This window comes from Saccopteryx bilineata, chromosome 4, assembly GCF_036850765.1.
Source record: "Saccopteryx bilineata isolate mSacBil1 chromosome 4, mSacBil1_pri_phased_curated, whole genome shotgun sequence".
Taxonomy (NCBI): domain Eukaryota; kingdom Metazoa; phylum Chordata; class Mammalia; order Chiroptera; family Emballonuridae; genus Saccopteryx; species Saccopteryx bilineata.
The window spans coordinates 262146888-262169013 of NC_089493.1; the positions used below are offsets into that span (position 1 = coordinate 262146888).

Sequence of the window (22126 nt, forward strand, 5' to 3'; positions counted from 1 at the left end):
TTGTTTCTGTCTTGTTTGTTTGCTTGTTTTGATTCATCTTGTTTTAGATTCTGCATAGAAGTGGAGTCATATGGTATTTGTCTTTCTCTGTCTGACTTATTTCACTTAGCATATACCTCATAGGTCCATCCGTGTAGTCAAAAGTGGCAGAATTTACTTCCTTTTTATGGATGAATAGTATTCTATTGTGTGTGGGTATGCATGCCTGTGTGTATATTATATTTTCTTTATTTATTTATCTGTCAATGGAAACTAGATAGTAAACTAGGTGTACATTTTAAATAGATGAGTTATATAGTGTGTGAATTATATCTCCAATAAATCTTTTAAAAGAAAGAAAGAAGAAAGGTAGATGGGGAGAGAGAGATGGTAGGAGGGTGGAAGGAAGAGACAAAGGGAGGGTGGAGTGAGGGAGAAAGAAAGAGGAACATAGCAGTCTACATACTTATTAAGAGAAGAAATGGATCAAGGAAGTTAAATTTTAAGAGCTTCTTGGTATTTTCCACAAAGGGATCTTGTGGATTGCTGAGGGAATCGATGTTCACTCCAAATGATGTGCTAGTAATTACGTCCATGCTGTAGGCCCCAAAGAAGCTGGGTAGAGAAAGAAAGACATGGACAATTAGAGTAAGCACCTCTTTAATATCCTCATCCAACACATACAACAAGAACGGCATGTAAACTCATGTCCAAGTAAAGAGTCACACAACTGTCCAAAGCACCTGCTGGAGCATCTGGAAAATCTATGCTCTTGTCACACTCATCATGACGTGTTTTCAGGTGCCAATGATGCAGCTGGCCCTGTGCTGGGGTTATGGTGGCACTAAGGCAAGTTAGACCCAGGTATGGGTGCAGGGAGATCAGTCAGAGGATTGGAGACCCATAACCAGACAAATTACAGTGGTGTGCTTTGAGTCTGGACAATAGTAGCTGTACTGTGCTCAAGCAGGACAGAGGGTAGATAACTAACTCTTTAGTGGGATCAAGAAAGCTGACATTGGTCTGAGTCTTGCCTCACCACAGTCTCTATACTCAGAGCTGATTCCTCTTCAGCCCATCACAGAACAGCGGCACCCGGCTCGGAGTTGCCAGGAATGTCATCCCTCCTTCTCTATATTCCTGCTAAAGCTCCTGAAAGACCCCCTCTCCTCAATTCCAGTGATCTGAGATCACCCCGAGGGCAGACTCATTTCTGTAAAGTGTAAGAAGAATGTCCCTGGTTTAAAAATAATAAAAATAAATCAGTCTAAAATTGACCTGAGGGAATCCCATAGGTAAGTGATCTTATGTCCCCAGTTTTGCTAGTTTACATCAGCTGCTCCTGCATAATTAAAAATACCTTACTCTAGACAATAAGTGATATGGTCACCCAACCCCTAGTCTGTACTGGACCTTCTCTCTTTTGGGAATAAAGAAAGGAGGAATGCTGGTAAGATTTAATATTTAGTATTTTGCTGGTACCCTCACCAAAATCATGAAGGGATTTAAGTTGTTCCAAGTTTCATGTTGTAGCATCCTTGCCCTATCCACTGCCCATAAATATGCACCAGTGCCTTCCTCTGCCACTATCTCATACTCTACATTAAACACTTTATAGTATGATTGTGTTTCTTGTTTTTAAACTATGTATTTTTGTCTTCCAGAGTATCCAAGGTAACAATTAAGTGGACAAATTAATCCTCGGTTATATACCCAAGAGAAGGCATTTCTCTCCTAGCTGCCCTCCTTTTCTGGGTGAGCCACATCTTGGTGGGTAGCCCATTGGAGTTCAAACACCACACACCTACTTCTGTTTGGTCACAAGAGTGACTCAACAGTGGGAATTGCAGCTCTGTGATGGCAGCTGCAGGTTCTCAAGGCAGAGCTCAGAATCCCAGCATCTGGGCTCCTACTTACTCTTTCAAGTTGACAGGTTTGCCTTGTTCTGTTTCCTTCCTCAAGTTGTTCACCAACACATCTGCATACTGGTGAATGATGGGGAACATCTAGACACAAAATATAACATTATCCAAAGTTAATTGTGAAGAATCAAGTCTTGGAAGGACCTGGCTTTCACAAGCATGGAGAAGTAAGTGATATTTTATAGTGAATCTTAAAATGTCACTGCTCAGACATAAACTAAAAGACCACTTTTAGGAAGCTCAAATTCAGCAGCTACCCTTGGAAAGAAACTATCATATTTTCTACCTGTCCTCAGATGCTTTATTTAAGTACCTGATTAAATGTCCTCTTATATTCCTACCTCCTTGAGCTTTCCACTGGTGAAGGTTGGAGACAGCAGTGTTCGTACTCTCTTCCAGGTTTCATCCTCAGCCACAGAGATGGCACTTTTCATAAACCCAACTGGACCAAAAGGCTAGAATTAAAAGCAAAAGACATTTTTCCCTTCATAACTTGTGCAGGTCAGAACAGTTGTAGAAATTTTGTTAAAGGGGCATAAATTATTCAACAAATATTTAGTAACTGTCTACATAGTATCATGCCTTGTGCTAGAAACTCTATAAATACCTATCCTCAATGTCTAGCACCCTGTGAGAATGGAGGAGACCTTCAGCTCTCTGATATGGTTTCTAGTCTTTATTCTAATCACTTTTTTAATGCAAATGAATCATGTGATAGGGAAACTGCTTTTCCAGGGGAATAGATAAGAATAAGACCTATTACATTCTTCAGGGTTATGCACAATAGGAAGGGATTCTTGTCAGATAGCCAGATAGTCTTGGCAAACAGTATATTGCCTCAGACCAATTCCATTTTTACTTATATGTGCAACATAACCAACTTTAAAAAGGATGTCTTAATATGGTGATTTTAAAAAGTGATTAATACTTAAAGATTAGAAACCTATTTGCTATTATTAAAAAATTATAAAATTACACAGAAATCTTTTTCTCTTACATTTTCCTACCAGGAATAAAAGAAAAAAGGAAGAGGTAATTTTATTTCTCGGGATGGGACTGGTCTATCAAACCAACCTATTTGAGTCTTTCTTCCACCTTTTAACACTACATTTTGTTTTAAAATGTATTTCTCCAATAAGCACTCCTGATAAAAACTTACCCAGTAGGAAGAGAGGAAAACTTTCTCAACTTGATAAAGAGCATCTACTAACAAATGTGCAGCTAACATCACATTTGATCATGAAAGCCCAGAGCAACAGCACCAAGATGGCAGAGAATCCAGCTTCTCTTCCCCACAAAGAACAATTAGACAGCTATCCACACACAGAAATAGGTCTAGGAGAGTTCAGTAGTTCACTCAAGAGGCTAAAGCAAGAGAATGACGCAAACACCCTGAGAATAACTGCACAAAATGGAGGAGAATAGTTTCATACTGCCTGCATCATCTCATCCCCAGGCTGGCACTGCTCAGTGCCAGGAGGGAAATCCTCAGCCTGGGAGACTCCCCTTCCTACAGAAAACAAACAAACAAGGTAAATAGTAATGTTCTGTAACCTTTTAGGATGCTGTATAAATGGCCTGCTTTGGTTTCACTATAGCAGCATAGATGAAAAATCTAGTGACAGCAAAACAAAGAAGAGCAAGAACTGCCAGTATCAGTCATTTGTCAGAAGCTGTCATGCTTTTCCATGTGCTACTCTGCAGAAGACCCCAAAAGGCTGATGCTGAGGAAACCAATAGCCATCACAGCCACTGTGAATTCCCTGCTGAATTTGCTGCTGAAGCTCCACAGAATTTCACATTTTCAGATTCTAGCAGCCTGAATTCTGCCTTACTACATCCCACACCCACCAGTACTGCCGTAAGTTGTGCTACCACCTTGAGACATTGGATCCATTCCAGCAGCAAGTCCTGGCATATGTGGCTGACCATGTGCTTAACACTAGCCTAGCTCCCTGAAGCTGTTCAGGGACCTGATAGCCCTGACTCTTGTTAGTGGACTAAACCACATTTGTCCACAGCTAACCCTTGCAGCTGCACACATGCACACTGTCAGCCTCAACTCCAGTCCCCAGTATTCACTGCAGTGCATGTGCTTGCAGCCAGCCCATGCAGCCACATGAGTGCACACTCACAGCTCATGCACTCTAAGCAAACTGTGCCCACAGTTGGCCTCAGTTCCTGACACTGGTTCAGGCCATTACCATTGGGCATACATATGCAGTTAGCACCCACCAGTGAATGCTTTATATGAGCAACTTTGGCTACTACTACTGCCTGACAGTCTCTTGCTTCTGGACCTGTTGTTGCTGTGATGACCCCAGAAGCTCCTGCAGCTACGGTGGAGACTGAACAGCTCATGCTGCCAAGAATCGTGCAGTTGACGATGTTGTGAATTCCAGCTGCCTAAGCAACCATGCTCTACTGACCTAGAGTCACAACACATGCCCAAACTAGCACTGAGGACCAAAGAACACTCCGATATGTCCCAAACCCCAAGTAAAGGTCTTTCTGTAAGTCATTTCATAAAGTCTGAAGAGTTGATGGGTTCTTCAAATACACAGACACTATTGAAGAATGACAAGAATCATGAAGAATCAGGGAATTATGACACCACCAAAGGCACATAATAAACTTGCGGTAACTGACCTTATAGAAATGAAGATCACAAATTCTGTGACAAGGGATTCAAAATAATTGTTCTAAAGAAGCTCAGAGAGCTACAAAAGAAAATTTAACAAGATCATTTGTATTTCTTCTTGGGAGAAGTGTCTGTTCATGGGAGGGGGTTGGGGGAAAGGTATAAAGAGGGACAAATATAAGGTGACAGAGGATGATTTGACTTTGGATGATGGGTATACAACATAATCAACTGTCCAAATGATGTGAAGATATTTACCCAAAATCTATGTACTCTTGTTGATCAATGTCATACTGTTAAATTTAATTTCAAAAAAAAAAAAGGTCATTTACTGTAATGTTTTCCAAAATTTTCATAATCCCTGTAGTCTTGCAATGGTGTCAGTGTGTTGTTGTTAACCAATTTAATTTTAAAAGTTTAACTACATGGACAAAACTACAATAACAAAATAAGAAGTTGAACAAAGATATGCAAAATACAAAAAAATGAAAGCTGAAGAGTACATGGCTGAACTAAAAAATGCAACAGAGCTACATGAGCAGACTCAGTAAAGCAGTTGAAGAATCAGTGAACCTGGAGACAGATTATTTAAAATCATCCAGTCACAGGAGGGAAAAAAGAATGAATAGAAATAAAGAAAGTCTAGAGAACTTATGGGATACTATCAGATAGAATTTGCATTATGGGGGCCCTAGAAGTTGAGGAGAACAAAAGGGCAGAAATGTTATTTTAAAAAATGTCTGAAAACTTCCAAAATCTGTGGAAATACATGGAAACTCCAGCACATGAAGCTCAAAGGTCCCCACCAGATTGATCTAAAAGTACTTCATCAAAATACATCATAATAAAGTGGTCTAAAATCAAAAACAAAGAGAAAAATCTTAAAAGCAACAAATGAAAAGTTTTTATCACATATAAAAGAACCCTTCTAAGGCTATCAGCAGATTTCTTAACAAAAATCTTGAAGACCAGAAGACTGGGATGATATATTCAAAGTATTGAAAGAAAAAAAAACCTACCAATCAAGAATAATTTATTGAGAGAAATGATTCTTCAGAAATAAGGGTGCAACAAAGACATTTTCAGACAAACAAAAGCAGACAGAGTTCATTATCACTATAACTACCTTACAAGAAATGCTAAAGGGAGGTCTTCAAGATAAAATATAAGTATACTAACCAGTAACATGCAATCATATAAAAGTATAAAACTTGGTAAATGTAAATATATAGTTAAATTCAAAATACAGTAATATTGTAATGGTGGTGTGCAAAAACACTTATAATTCTAGTGTAAAAGTTAAAAGACAAAATAATTAAAATAACTATAGATAAAATAATTTATTATTGACTATATAATACAATATAAAATGTAAATAACATCAAAAACTTAAAATAGGTGGATAGTAAAAGCATTGAACTTCTGATTGAGAACAAAGTTAAGTTGTTATCAGCTTAAATAGACTATTATATCTATAAACTATTTCATGTAAACCTACTGGTAACCACAAAGCAGAAACCTATAAGAGGCACAGGAAATAGAAAGGAAAAGAAATCAAAGCATATGACTATAAAATTTTATCAAATCCAAAAAAAAATGACAAGAAGAAGAGAGGGATAAGGAACAAAGGATTTATCACACCTGGATTAACAAAATGACACTAGTAAGTCCTTATACACACACACACACACACACACACACACACACACACATATATATATATATATATATATATATAATGAGTTTTATTCAGGCTTGAAAAATTAGAAAATTCTGTTATTTGCAATAACATACATGAACCTGGAGAAAAAACATGCTAAGTAAATGAAGTTAGGCACAAAAGGACATATATTGTGTGATCTCACTTGTACATGAATCAATAAAAAAGTCAAACTAAGAGTAACAAAATAGAATGATAGTTATCAAAGCCTAGGAGTGTGGAACTAAAATACTAATCAAAGGGTACAAAATTAGTTATAAGAAAATAAGTATGGAGACCTAATGTACAGCATGGTGACTATAGTTAATAATACTGTATTGTATACTTGAAATTCACTGAGGAAGTAGATCTTGAGTGTTTTTACCACACACTGAGAATATGTCAACTCATTTATAGAAATTATTTTATAATATATGCATATATAAAAATATCACATTGTATGCCTTAAATATGTACATTTTATTTGTTGCAAATAACTATAAAATTTTTTTTCCTAAATGAGAAGTAGGGAGGAAGAGAGGCAGACTTCCACATTCACTGCAACTGGGATCCACCAGCAAGCCCCCTATAGAGCAATGCTCTACCCATGTGGAGCCGTTGCTCCATTGCTTGGCAACCAACTTATTTTTAGCACCTGAGATAAGGATATACTCAGCTCTCAGGACGAACTTGTTCCAACCAAGCTATAGCTGTGGAAGGGGAAGAGAGAGAGAGAAGAGAGAGGGAGAAAGGTAGAGAAACAGATAGTCACTCACCTGTGTGCTCTGACCAAGAATTGAACCCGGGAATCAAACCCAGGACATCCACACGCAGGGCTAACATTCTACTACTGAGCTAATCAGCCAGGGAAAATATACAAATTAAAATGGCAAAACCCAGAATACTTTCTTCTAAGATCAGGAATGATACAAAAATGTCCACTCACACCACTCTTATAGAACATCATACTGGAAGTCCTAGCCAGTACAGTAAGACAAAAAGAAGTGAAAGGCATACAGATTGGAAAGGAAAATATTAAGTGTCCTTCTTTTCAGGTGACACAATTGTCTGTGTGGAAAATTTAAAGGAATATTAAAAGAAAACTCTAGAGCTAATAAATGAGCTCAGCAATGTTGTAAAAATACATGCTCAACAAACAAAAATCAAGCCTGCCCATGTGGTGGTGCAATGGATAGAGCATCTACCTGGGATGCTGAGTACCCAGGTTCAAAACCCCAAGGTGGCTGGCTTGAACACGGGCTCATCCAGCTTGAGCATAGGGTCACCAGCTTGAGCAAGGGGTCGCCAGCTTGAGCATCATATCATAGATCTGACATCATGGTCACTAGTTTGAACCCAAAGTTGCTAGCTTGAGCAAGGTGTCAGAGGCTCAGCTGGAGCCCCCAAGTCAAGGCACATATGAGAAATGATCAATGAACAACTAAATTGTCACAACTATGAATTGACATTTCTCATCTCTCTCCCTGTCTGTCTGTCTCGATGGCAATAAAATAAAATAAAATAAAATAAACCACATTTTAATATAATAACAATGAATATTTGAAAACACAATACTATTTATCATCCATCACGTCAAAGAAAATGAAATTCTTTAGGTGAAAATTTCACAAAACATGCATAGGATTTCTATGCTGAAAACTACAAAAACTGGTGAAAGGAATCAAAGAAAACCTAATAAAATGAAGAGATATACTATGTTAATGGATTGAAAGGCTTGACTTAGTAACAATATAGATTTTCCCCAAATTGATCTATATGGTTATTTTAAACGCTTATCAAAATCTTAACAGGAAGACAATTTGACTTTGAGTGAGGGGTATGCAAAATAATCTGGAGATGTTTTCTCTGAACATATGTACCCTGATTTATCAGTCACCCATTAAAATTAATTTAAAATTTTTTTAAAACTCTAATAAATATTACACAAAATACTAAAAAAAAATCTTAACATCTTTTTGTAATATAGACAAACTTATTTTAACTTTGAGTGGAAAGTTGAAGGACATAGAATATCTAAGACAATTCTCAAACAAAAAGTGGAAGGAACCATTCTACATGCTAAGAATTATTATATAGTTACAGTAATAAGATTGTGTGGTACTACTGGTGGAGGACAGACACATAGATCAATGAACAGAACAGAGAATGAGAAATAACCTACACAAATTGGCCCAAATGATTTTTGACAATGGTGCAAAAGCTATTCAAGGAGGAAGGAAAGTCTTTTCTTTCTTTTCTTTTTCTGGTCACTCCTTTATTGCACATTCCAGAGCCCTTCTGTATGTGCTCTGCGCCGTATTACAGCTCTATTTGCAGAGTCTATGCCTGGCATTAGTTCTTGGTTTATTATGTATGTGTCTTGTCTCTAATTCTTTGGGACTGGAAAATGGCTTCCATTTCTTTTGTATTTCCTCTGTCCCCTGTGGTGCCTAGCACAGTGTGGTGTGTGGAATAGGAGTTCAGTTAGTGCTCAGTATCAGAATGGCTGCCTGTGGGTCCCAACCACACACATCTGGAGAGAACAAAACCCAGCCTCTCCTCTAATGTTCTCTAACCCAGCACCTCTTTAGCAGGACCTGCCCTTGTTTCCAACAGTTCCTGCAGTCCACTTCTTCTCAAGATTCATATTGCTAGGGAGTAGGCAGATCTCATCTGTCAGTACATGAGACCAAGCTCAAACGACAATCTTTTTGGCCAGTTCAAGCTTCCACTAGAAACACTAACTTTGCTTCTCAGATATATGAGCCTCACAAGCATATGAGGTATGTGCCCAAGAATCTTGGGGTCCAGTTGTGCATGCAGGTGTGGCTTCCTTAGGTCCAGCTGTGTGTGCAGGTGTGGCTGCCTTAGGTCTGGCTGTGTGGCAATATTCAAAGATATAGTTGTTTAGGAAAACAATACAGGGGCTATTAGGAGAGGAGGCCTTGCATTTTTGTGCTGGTCTCCCCTCCCTGTTTTCCTTCCCCCTATCATTCCCCACACTGCAGCCTGAGACTCTTGTCTTCTAGGCAAGGCCGCCAGACACTCCTGGTGTCTCTGTGGGCTGGTTCCTGACTACCTTCTGTGGGAAGAGTGGGGGAAGGGTATGGAGGGGGCTGGAGGAAGGATAGCCTTTTCACACATGGTTCTACAACAATTACACATCCATAGCAAAAAAGAACTTTAACCTATACTTCCCTATACAACAATTAATAGATCATATACTTAAATGTAAAACACAAACCTATATACTGTGTAGAAAAAGAGAAGAGAATTTGGGACCTAGGGCTAGGTGAAGAGTTTTCGGACTTGGCACAAAAGGCCTAACTCATAAAAGGAAAAATTGATAAATTAGCTTCACTAAAAACAAAAAAAAATTTGCACTGCTAAAAACTCTGATAAAAGGAAAAGACAAGGTACGCATTGTGACTACAAAAGAATAGTAAGAAGGAGAGTTGTGATGGAACAGTTCTGTATATTGATTGTGGTAGTATTATACTTACACAAATCTAATACATGATAAATTTTTATAAGCAACACACACGTAAATGAGAGCACATAAAACGGATGAACTCTGAATAAGTTTTGTGGATAGTACTAATGTTGATTTCTTGCTTTAATATTGTACTACAATTATACAAGATATTACTATTGGTTGAAACTGAATGAAAGGTACATGACATAGGACCTACCTGGATATTTTGGGGACAACTTCCTGTTAATCTATTATTAATTCAAATTAAAATTAAATAAATAAAAATTTAAATTAAAAACAGAATGGGTGCCTACCCGCCGGTTTGTGAAGACAGTATAGCATTCTTTCACTAGAACTGTTTTGATCATGTCTGGATCAGTGATAGCCAACACAGGCCGGCGACCATCATAGAACCTGTGTGGGGAAAGCAGAGCTGATTAACATAACAAGCCAGTTTCTGCAGCTGGAGCCACTCCTGGAAGTCCAAACTCCATTCTGGTATTACATAATCCATATTCCTAGAGATTGTGGTTAGAAATAACATTAGAAAATTCAAGTCTAGGTGGTGTGTACATGAGTATTTCCTATGCCATTCTTTATAATTTTGCATGTTTAAAATGCTTCATATCAAAAGGAAGTTAGTAAATAAATAATGCCAAGTCAATTATCTGAGAACAGAAAACAAATAAGGCCAGTCCATCCATTCATTCAGTCACTTAAAAATATACTTTTGAAAAAAATATATATATACACTTTTGAATTTATATCAAGAACATAAAAATGCATATTATATGATATTAGATAAAAGTGTAGACATAGTGATCATAAATATGCAAAAATGTGCCTGCAAATAAAAAAGACTTATTTTCAAAAAGATTTAGTAAGAATATGAATGATTTCTTTGCCCTATTAGCTAAATTTTGTTCACTAGTTCACAATTGCTTAAAAGAAATATTTAACTATTAAAGAGAAGTCCTTTGTAGAATCAAATTTAGAAATATTTAAAATAAAAGGACAAAGAGAATTAAAAAATACAAAGGAGCACATATAATTAGTTTTAAAAATACTTTTTTATTAGTTATATTTATTCTGTAAGTGGTCCTGAGTGGGAATCCAGCCCCATGAGGGTGACATCTGTTAGCAGCAGGGCCAGCCCACTTTTGACTGACATACCACACAAAGCTGACTCTTTCTGTGTGATATATCCCAATTTCTCTTGATATCCTGACTGGTTTACTACAAGTTTAATTACATGAGGTTTACGCTAAGTTTAATAACACTGTCTTCTGCAATTTTATTTTTTATTATAAATAATTTGCGTTAGCTAGAACAAAATGGAAGATTTTCTATAAGTGTTACCTACTTTGATTCCTCAGAGGAATTTCAAATGGCTTTGTGATCACACATAAAAATGGAGGAAAACCACCTGACCTGTGGTGGCACAGTGGATAAAGCATCAACCAGGAATGCTGAGGTCACCGGTTCAAAACGCAGGGCTAGAGGTCAAGGCACATATGAGAAGCAACTACGAGTTGATGCTTCCCACTCTTCTACCCTGCCTTTCTCTCTCTCTCTCTCTCTCTCTCTCTTTCTCTCTCTCTCTCTCTCCCATCCTCTCTCTTTAAGGTCAATAAATAAAATTCTTAAAACTTTTTTTTAATGGATGAAAACTTCTGCACTAATTCTGCCCATTTCCCCAAAAATCTAAAACTCAGAGAAGATTTAAGTAGGCGTCAAGTACATTTAGTGTTAAAGTAGTGATGTAAGCACCTATGGTGGCTCTCAGGCTGATCAGATTGATCATATTTCTTGGATGATTCCTCTCTCCCCATTGTGTTTTTCAAAAACACCTGGGTGGAAAGACCTAAGGCTTTGGGTAACACTTTGCATGTATGATCTCACAGAGTCCTTGGGTTTGTTGCACTACCAGGTAACATTCATATTCTTGGATCCTGATTCAGATTCTCCAGATTTGATGTTGCTGGGGCGGGGGTGGGGGTAGGTCCCAAGACTCTGTATTTAACAATCTTTCCAAGGTGGTTCTTGCACACACCTGAGCATGACAACCATTTTCTAAAAAAAGAAACTGCATCCAGAGCTCACAAGTAGGGACTGTAGAAAGCTCAGTGGAATCTAGGCCACTGGTGACCCACGTTGTGTGGTATTTCTATTTCACGGTATAGCCTTTCTGGACCATGCAGACTCAGTGGACCTTATGGTTTTTCAGGATTATAAAGAAGATGAAAAAGTACTGGGAAGTAAAGCGTTTTTCCCATGTGCTTCTAGGACACAAGCACCACGTCACACCTCTCCTGCTTCCCTCAACACACTGCCAGCGCTCCCCCTGGGAACAGCTGCTGCAACTGGCTGAGGTCACTTTACAAAATCCTCAAGTCCATTGACCTGCCAGGAAACAGTGTGGTTCAGAAATATCCTGCCTCTCTTCAGAGTTATAGATTAGGGTAGATAAAGCAATACTTGTACAAATTAAACCTCTAGTGAGAAGTCTTGGTTTAAACATTTTTTAAAACCCAAACTCCAGACCCCGGCTGGTTGGCTCAGCGGTAGAGCCTCGGCTTGGTGTGTGGATGTCCCAAGTTTGATTCCAGTCAAGGCACACAGGAGAAACGACCATCTGCTTCTCCACCCTTCCTCCTCTCCTTTGTTTCTCTCTAGCTTTCTCTTCTCCTCTTGTAGCCAAGTTGGCCCTGGGCTCTGAGGATGGCTCCATGGCCTTGCCTCAGGTGCTTAAATAGCTTGGCTGCCAATCAACAGAACAATAGACCCAGATGAGCAGAGCATTGCTTCATAGGGAGCTGGCTGGGTGAATCTTGGTTAGGGCACATGAGGGAGTCTGTCTCTCTGCCTCCCTGCTTCTCACTTAAGAAACAATAAAATAAAATAAAATAAAACTCCATACTTGCAAAGAAAGTTTTTAAAAAGCTGAGCAGATGTGGTTTCCCATTCTGCTTTTCTATACCTACAGTCCTTTTTCAAAAGGATGCAACAAATCCAAATATAAAATTATGGATTTGGGCTTCTAATTAATAGTCAATCATGTGAGAAGGGTTATGATATGCATTTATGATCATATAGTAGAAGGGTCTGAAATAATGCATTTTATCCAAGTAAAGCAGACCTAAGGAAGGAAAACTGGAGAAGAGGGAATAATGAGACACTGGCCAGAAAGGAACACCACAAGTCCAGGGCCATCAACATCTAGAGTAATAAGAGCCTGCAACTCCCCAGCTTGATTCTGAATGCAGACCTGGACACCTGGTGACATCGGGGATCCCTGCTAGGACAAGTCTACAACAGCTTTACAATAGCTGACTTCCTACCAAGAGGCTCTGGGCTGAGACTGTCCTCCAAACCTTTGCAGCCCTTGTTGTAACAGCAACTCTATCCAATGGAAGTTTCCCAAATACTTACCCCCACATATTTCCATACTTTTTAAAAGATGCCATGTCAAAGTTCCCAAAACCCTGAAGGAGAAAGAAAATTAGATTATTAATCTAAGTGTACTGAACTCTAACTCTAATTCCAACCAAAATGACCTGAATCCAATGATATCAGGCTGTCTTTCACTGAGAGATAGAGGGAAGCCCTTATTCAGACATGTCTTGAGGAACATGGAGAAATTGAAAAGAGAATTGAAATGGAAAATCTAAAATCACACTTGATATTTCTCCAAATAGTGTTGATACTCAGCTTACCCTTGTCTAGGATACTGAGTAACTCCTTGTCTTTCTGAAGGGTTTTTGTTGTGCATGAGCTGCCTCAAATTCTCATAACCTCCTGAATTATTACCTCCACAGACATTCCAGAACTGAAGCTGAGGAAGAGGATGAGAGACAGCACACTCTTTCATCTCCTCGTTAAGCATCCTTTTCATTGATATGATGGGCCCTCTCTAGAACTCTAGCAGAATTAGGAAGTTCAAGACACCAGTGACCCCTTTAGTCTAGAACAGTGGTTCTCAACCTTTCTAATGCCGTGACCCCGCAATACAGTTCCTCATGTTGCAGTGACCCCAAAGCAAAAAATAATTTTGGTGGCTACTTCATAACTGTAATTTTGCTACAGTTATGATTCGGAATGTAAATACCTGATATGCATTATGTATTTTCCGATGGCTTTAGGCGACCACGCTGGGGTCGCGACCCACAGGTTGAGAACTGCTGGCCTAGAAGATTTAAGCAAGTCCAAGACATCTTGGTTGAGTGAGAAAGTGAGTGTGTGAATGAATGAATGGCAGTGACTCGCTTCCCAGTTTTCCAGCTCAACATGGGAATGAGGGAGATGCCACCACTCCACAAGGACAGAGGAAACTAAAACTCTCTGAGTTTTCACTTCTATAACTTACTAAAGAAATCTTCCCATTGATAAGTTTCAGCTGAGATATTAGATATTTTAACTCTGCAAAAGAAGGTCCCAGAAATGTGGGTATTGGGGTCTATCTATGAGAAGGTGATCTGGGAAGGTGTAAAGGAAATGATTGTTTTTTAGAGGCAAGAAAGTATGGGAAGTTCTCAGACAAATGAAGCATTGAGACCTGAGCTGAGAGAATTAGAATCTGAGAATCAAGCCTGTCCCTTGCAGGAAAGGAAACCTGAGGCAGAGAGCAGTGGGCACACAAGACTCTGCCTGCGGGCCCAATAAAGAGAGCTCATCACTTTCCGTCCAAGGGTCAGGCCCTGGGTGCAGCATCAGGGCTGGATGAACCACAAAGACTTCACCCAAGTTCACAGTCCATGTGTCTGTCAACTAGTACATTTCATTCAGGTAATTTAATTTAAAAATAATTTTGTCAAATCCTTTCCTGTTAGTAATTACATTTTAAGTAACTGCGTGTTTTTTTTTGTTTGTTTGTTTTTTACAAAAAACCCCTCCACAATTCATTTAGAAGTTAAATATCTGAAGTTGATGTACAAATATCATCTTGTCTCAGTTTCACCCACTCCCACTTAGATTCAGCCACAGGGCAGAGAGGTAAAGTAGAAAGCTCTTGTTCCGTCTCTCAAATACCCTCAATGATGTCAGGAGAGCGAGGGGTGAGTTGGAGCCATGGAAATAAATGCAGGGATTGAGTTCAGGTACGGATATGCAAATTACCCAATGACAAATTCATGGGCTTCCTATTATAGTGAAGTTTCAAAGAAAAACAAAACAAAACAGGCTAACAGCCTAACAACCTAAGAACAGGAAAGTCTGACTCCTGAGTATCCAACTTCATGAGGCGCTACCAGGACCCCTCCATGCTTTTCTCCTAATACTGAGTACGATGATGTCTTCCTGGGAATCTGCACTGGCAGGAAGAAAATGCTGCTCGTGACGCTCACAGCTGGAACGTGAAGTCCTGTGCTGAATCAGCCAGAGAGCTCTGCTGCCCATGGAGGCAAAATCTGAGGCTCCTAACAGCGGACAGAGCCCTGGGGTAAACCCCGCCCTGCACTGGGCGGGGCCTCTGATGCCCTTTCTGGACAGTGTGAAACCTCAGAACCCAGGAGTCCCTTTTACTATGGAGCTAAACTGGGATTTGTAACCACAGAGAAGCAAAAGAGGAAACTCAAACAACACTCACCTTCCGGTAGGACAGAACAGTTCCAAAAAAGGGCAGGGGTGTGGGCCCAGGAATTCCCAGCTTCTTAAAAACTCCATGTGGATATGTCCCATATCTTTAAAGTGAAAGAGAAAGCCAGGTTATGGGAATTGTGGAATGGGTGCTGAGGCTGCCCAGTCATTGATGCAGAACCGGAACACTAAGCTAGACAGGTCACATAAAGACGATAAATAATAACAGTAACAATAGCAGTAATCACATTCACTGATCATCTCTTTTTCTACTTCTGCTGTGAAACCCACAGAAAGTAATGAGATTACATAAAGCAGCTGAAAACTGCATGGACCCAACGCCAGAGTGAATACTTGATCAGTGTTTCCATTGACAGTGCTCCTGAGAGGTTCAGGCTGGAATATTTTCAGATAATTCAGTTATGATTTTTAATAAGTTGACTCACCCATGACTTTGGAGATTCTAATTCTATGTGTGTCCACGCACGCGCGCGCGCGTGCGCGCGCACGCACGCGCACACACACACACACACACACACACACAATCTGCTCCAATGATGAGATTTGGCTTAATGTGTCCACTTAATAACAGATGAGCTCATAATAACTATGAGCCAACTGAGACATCGTCCTAACAATTTGCTCAGTGACTTTTAACCTTCCCTTTCCCTCTCTGCCCTGACCTAGTTTCAGGATCTGGTTCTTCTTAAATATATTACTGTTGGTCAAATAAGTTTTTAAATATGACATATATGTTTGCTCACTTTGGCTGTGGGAGACAAGCTGTAAACTGGCAAAGTCATTATAGCCTAAGGCTTAATTTTAAACACTAAGCTTTTCCCCACACCCTTGACTGATGCATGATAGGGGGTGGTGCACAATCATGAGGAATCTCATTATGTCTCAGATAAGTGACTTTTTATAAGAGACTTCCTTGTTTGTATATTAGATTAAAGGTTTTAATTTCTATACTATAAAATGGGGCAGAGGAGCCCATGCTGGAGGAGAGCAGAGAAAGGCCACGTGGAGGAGAGGAGAAGCATCCAAGACGGCGGAGTGCTGAAGGAGAAGCCAGTTTGTACAGAGAGAAGCAGATGGGGAAACAGATGAATAAGGCTGGTGAGGTAGAAATTTTTGATTCTAGGAAACTCGGATAAGTCAGTGGCTTTGGGAGCCCTGAATGAAAAGGGAAGTGTTCTCCCACTGTGTATATTTCTTGCCTGCCAGGTGCAAGCTAGGATTAAAACTAATGGCCCACCAGTTCTTGGCTCTGTTGTTTCATTACTGTCTGTTCGAATCAAATGCAAACCTGCATGCGCCAGGCTGCTGTGATGGTGGCTGTGGATACTGGCTTTACAATTACCATAAAAAGGCTTTTGAATAGCCACAGTGTACTTATTTCTATACAATTAAACCAGTGTTCAGGGCTTAAAATCGGAGAAACAAGCCTGTCCTTTGCAGAATGGAAAATCTGAGGCAGAGAGTAGTGGGCACACAAAACTTTGCCTGCTGGCCCAATAAAACTTCTGGTCCAATAAAAAACTTCCATTGCAGTGCTTTTCAGCTACATCAATTCTCTGTTGCAAGGCAAATGAAGGAGCTAACAATAAAGCCAATTATTTCTATTGTGTTTACATTGTGTTGTCATACGAGAACTTTGTCTGCTCTACAGCAACTGATGCCTGGCTGTCCCAGTGTCTTCTAATGCTACAGTGTTGTTTATTCAGGGGTGACAGTATCTAGTGACAGACCCACTGCCACACAGTGTGATTTAGATAGTGCTGCTACCGCAGATTTCAAGCAGAGGAGATGCCTACCCTGCTGCCCTCTGAAAGACCTCCAGTGGGGCCAGGACCAGGAGTATCTGGGAGAAATATTCTCCCACTCCATCCAGACTGCTACCTGGATGCCTCTCTTATCATCACAGCCTCACAGTTTCACTTAAATACCTGCACTGTGAGATTAAAGTAACCAGCTGGGCACTTATATTTAAAAACACATATACAATCTATGCCACAGAAGTATATGCTTGTTCACTGAACTCATATTCCTGACATTATTCTAGTAGTGGGAGGATATTTACACACCTTTTTAGCCACAAATTCTGTACCAACGTTTTCTTTTATCCTACAGAAAGAACATGATAGAAAGAGTCCTATCTCAGTAAAAAATCTAGCATTAAACTAAATGAAATTAAATACTATCAATTAGTTTTAAAACATCATCAGATAGTAAATATGTTGCCACAATATCCTGTGTTTATAATATTTCTTTCATAGAACTGAAACAAAGTTCATATTTTCTGTATTCATGTTATCATGATTCCCTACCCTTATTGAAAATCAAATTGAGGTAGAGGTCAAGTGGGACATGAAGGGGCTGTCCCTACCCACATGTCCAAAATAACTCCTCTCGCAACCTGTTTCATGATGCTAGAAATCTCACTCTTGAAAGGAATTCCTCTGCTAGATGTTTGATTCATCCTCCTACACTGTAACGTAATGAAAAAAAATATTTAAATCAAAATTGGCTTTTGGGCTCAAGTCTGTGCTGTCAGTTAGCCAATTTCATATTGGGGGAAAATAAATCTCTATAATGATGCCAACCCTCCCCAAAGATTAGTGAAAAAGGAGAAAGAAGAGAATATAATAATAAGATTTTTGTCAAGTTTTTCTGCTCTAAAGTTTTCTCATCCAGGAGGAATGGTTCTGCCTATTACAGGGATGGGAACTGAGTCTTAGGATGGGAGTATTTGGGGGAGGGGACACAGAATAGAGCTAGTGTGGAGCCTGACCAGGCTGTGGTGCAGTGGATAGAGCTTCAGCCTGGGACACAGAGGACCCAGGTTCAAAACCTGAAGTTGCTGTCTTGAGCGCAGGGTCGCTGGCTTGAGCTTGGGATCATAGACATGACCTCGAGGTCACTGGCTTGAACCCAAGGTCGCTGGCTTAAGCAAGGGGTCAATCACTCTGCTGTAGCCCCCCAGTCAAAGTACATGTGAGAAATAAATCAATGAACAATTAAGGTGCTGCAATGAATTGATGTTTCTCATATCTCTCCCTTCCTGTCTGTCTGTCCCTCTCTCTGTCTCTCTCAAAAACAAACAAACAAAAAAGAGCTGATGTGAAGAGAAGGGCAGCACTCTCTAGCCTCCCATGAAGCCTGGGGCTCATCCTGGCACACAGTGTAAGTTATGCCAGGCAGTGGGACGGAGGGAGCAGGAACAAACCTAGTCACACAAGGGCCGATCCTTACACACATCTCTTGCAGCAGACACAGATCTCAGGAGGTGAAGATAATGAGGCAAAACCCCAGGCCACTCCCTCCTGCCTCCAGGAACCCAGAGTGGAGAGGGCTCCACTGCACAGAGCCAGTTGTTTTTAATTTGCATCTGCTAAATTCTGGTTAGTCTATGTTTACCAAACCGGTAGTCAATCAAATGGGTAAACAACATAATTGACTGTCTAGATGATGTGGAGATGTTTGCCCAGAATCTATGTACTCTTGTTGATCAACTTTTCCCTGTTAAATTTAATTTTCCAAATAAAATAAATCATCCCCAGGATCAAATAATGTCACCAAACCCTCTGCACTACAGAAATTGGGAGTTGGGTGGACAAGGAGTCTACTCCCTCAATAGGTCAGGGAAGATCAATAATAACCCCTTTGGTGTTTGTAGCCCCCAATTCTTAAGCAACTACCCCTTTGTTAGCTGTTGGATCTTGAAAATAGATAAGGGAAAGGGGGGCTTGAGGAGCTCCCCAAATCCCAGATTACAGAGAGGTCATGAGCCTGAACAGTAACTCACATATACAGGAGCACAAGGCTGGTAACCAGGAGAACCCAGGTTTCCATGGAAAAGCTTGGGATCAAGTCCATGGCCACTTTCCTTCCAAGATTTTGCCGTCTGAGTTTTCCTTGTAGTTAGCGTGTGCTCTTAGCAGGCGGTGCTTGCGGAGTTTTAGTGGATATCAGTGAGACTGCAAGTTTATGTACTGGGAGTCAGGGTGGAGCTTGAGCTGCAGCCAGTAGAAAAGCTATTTGTGTTCGAACTGAGGTGACCTCTCCACCCTGGTAGTTGGCAAAGCATCATGGACACTCCCACTTTTATCTTCCTTGAGTTCATATTCTGTGGGAAATCAATGAACAACTCACTCCATTTTATCAGTAAGGCCAAAGGTTACTGAAACTCAAGTAAAGCCACTGGACTTAAATCACTAACCTGCCCTTGACTCCATGGCTGTCTGCATTAATAAATACTTGAAATCCTTCAAACAGGCTAGGTTCACAGATCTTTACTCATGCAGTTTTCTATGCCAAGACTGTTTCTGTGCCACAGAAAACCCCTACTCATCCTTCATACTCAGTTTAGCCAGAACCCTTTTTGTCTGAATCTTTCCTAACCAACCTCCTTTAACAGATATAACTGCTTCCACCTTTAAGGAACTTCTACTCTCTGCAGACAATTTTATTATTATCCTTGTAAACCCACCACCACCACCACCACCACCATTCTTTTAACGGTGTTTCTGTAAATGATGACTTGTAAATTCACATGTAGCTATGGATAAACAGTCTGTTTGCTTAAAGGATTCTAAGAAGAAAGAAAGCAGACTCCAGCCTTTAAGTTTTTGGCTCTAGGTGATTTGCTCACTTTGGACCGGAAAACAAGAATGATGAAACCAGACCATCACTTGAATGTGAGATGATTATTGATAGACTGTGTTGACTCCCACAGAGCATACTCAACGGGGAGCCCACAACCGCCTCCCTTTCTCCCGTTTCATTTGTTCTGCCTTCCCTTCCCCTCTCATCAAAACCCCTGCCTGCACTGACATGTAAAGATGGTCTTTGTAACCTTAGTCCACCATCTTCTTAGGCTGCTGGCTCTTGGATACACCGATGTTCCTTGCACCAGCTCTTGTCTCTAATTATTGAAGTTTCAGTGGCAGGCAGTCAAATCTGGAGTCAGTACCATCCTCTGTACCATCCAGCAGCACTCTTGGTCTCCACACCAATTACCTTTACCAGTAAGAGTTTCTCAAGGGCACAGTTTGGGTGTTAGTCACCATTATGTCATTATTCATTATTATTATGCATAAAGAACACTTTACATGATATATAGCAGGCATTGAGAAAGGTTGGTGGAGTTGAGCTGATAGAAGTGATATTGTAGGATCCCGTGTGCTTCCTTTCCCTGTGGCTCTTTGGTGACCACTCCGTCTTCCGGGATTGTTAACACAACAAGAGGGCCTGGCCATGCCTCTTCATTGCTGCACATTGATGCATCAGGACGGATCCATCAGGATTTTGTTGAACAGGGGACCCTGAAGGAAAGGCAGAACTTGGAGGAGATGATCATGTCTACACCAAGCTTATCAATTCATCCGGCTTACTATCTCACCCCTCGGAGGGCCCTGCAATAGACAGGGAGTTACACAGATTCATGGCTAAATAATAGCTCATTTCTCTGGAAAGACTACAAGTCCAAGAACAATGGATGTGAAGAGGACAGCAGCCCAGATGGCCAAGTGAACCCTGAGCTCCTAACCACCACTGACATGACACTCTGGGCAGCACACATCGCACACAAGACTCCAGAAACATGACATGAGCTCTTTTGGGGAAATGTGGCTGAGAGAAGAAAGCTTCCTTGTTTTTTGACTAGTGGGGGGTTTTCTAATGGGCTGTGAAGAGCTGGTAGGGGGGTTCTAATAGCAGTCAGTGTCCTGTGACCTTTCTGCCACATTCCTGATGGGAGAGATTCAAGTACTGAAAGTTTTGAAATTCCACTAACTCGTTGTCATCACTTGGACCCATGTTCTATGTCTGCTTGGCCTGAGAGACTGTGGATTATGTCAAAAAGAAACCTTAAATGTTCTTAAAACTCAAAGGACCAGGAAACATTTGAGCTGTGTTTATGTACTTCCTTCTCTCTTTATCCTTCCTCACTTTCAGCCCTTCTGCAGAAAGTGATACTCACTTGTCAATTCTTTAGGTCCCTGGGGCCTGAAATTCTCAAGGGTTACATGAAATGGACTGAGTAGGTGGATGTCACATTGGTTAAAATGCAGTAATTCCCGACTTCCTTTTATTTACTTAGAAGCTTGTCATGCAGCCTGAAAGTTCTACCATCAGAGTTTGTCATCTTTGCATTAAGGTTTTCTCCAGGAGGCACCTGTTAAATTCCATAGCTGCCACTGGAAAATGTAACACAAATACATTTATTTCTCTGTGCACTGATTCAAAGCCAAGTGCATGAATGTTATCATGCCAGGCTGTGGGCTACAAGACATACAGTTCCCATCCTCGGGAACAGCCTCTCAGTGGAGGGAGAGGGACATACAGATGTGCCATAATGTCGCACACCTCTAGAAGATCTTGAATAATGGAGTCTTGCAGTGAGGTCATTAAGAACGGGCTGCAAGCTGGAATATCAACAAAGGACAGGCATGAGGAGCTAGAAGTTGATCCACAGGAAAAGTAGCATAAAAAGTCCCAGGAATTTCAACTAGTCTGCCCCAATTTGCTGTCTATTACTGGGTAATGTTTAATAAGGTTATGCTACTATCCCCAGTTTATAAGTGTAAAGGCTGAGACTCAGCAACTGCAGTGGCTTCACAAAAGCTATGGATTGTGACAACATGTTAAAAATAAGGTAATATAAATGGAGACTGAAAAGTCTTCTGCTGCTCCTAAACACCAATATTCAATATTCAACGCTGTTCCCTAATAAAGGTCACTATGGGAACTGGTGAGACTCAAGGCTACAATGGCAACTGATTAAAATTCTGATTCTTCATGCCCCCCCCCCCCAGCAACACCCCCGTGGGTCT

At 40.4% G+C, this 22126-nt stretch overlaps 1 protein-coding gene across 1 annotated transcript in view; it reads right to left on the bottom strand.

The window, feature by feature from the left end:
- LOC136334283 (cytochrome P450 3A12-like) overlaps window positions 1–19268 on the bottom strand; it is a 36698-nt gene extending 17430 nt beyond the window's left edge. Inside the window, exons 1-7 of the mRNA XM_066274314.1 lie at window positions 19099–19268; window positions 15301–15394; window positions 13149–13201; window positions 10031–10130; window positions 2243–2356; window positions 1897–1985; window positions 446–594 (exon numbers count right to left, since the gene is read on the bottom strand). Of these exons, the coding sequence (XP_066130411.1) occupies window positions 446–594; window positions 1897–1985; window positions 2243–2356; window positions 10031–10130; window positions 13149–13201; window positions 15301–15394; window positions 19099–19169 (670 nt within the window). The 5' untranslated portion in view covers window positions 19170–19268. The remainder of the gene's footprint in view (window positions 1–445; window positions 595–1896; window positions 1986–2242; window positions 2357–10030; window positions 10131–13148; window positions 13202–15300; window positions 15395–19098) is intronic.
- Window positions 19269–22126: the final 2858 nt, after the last annotated feature.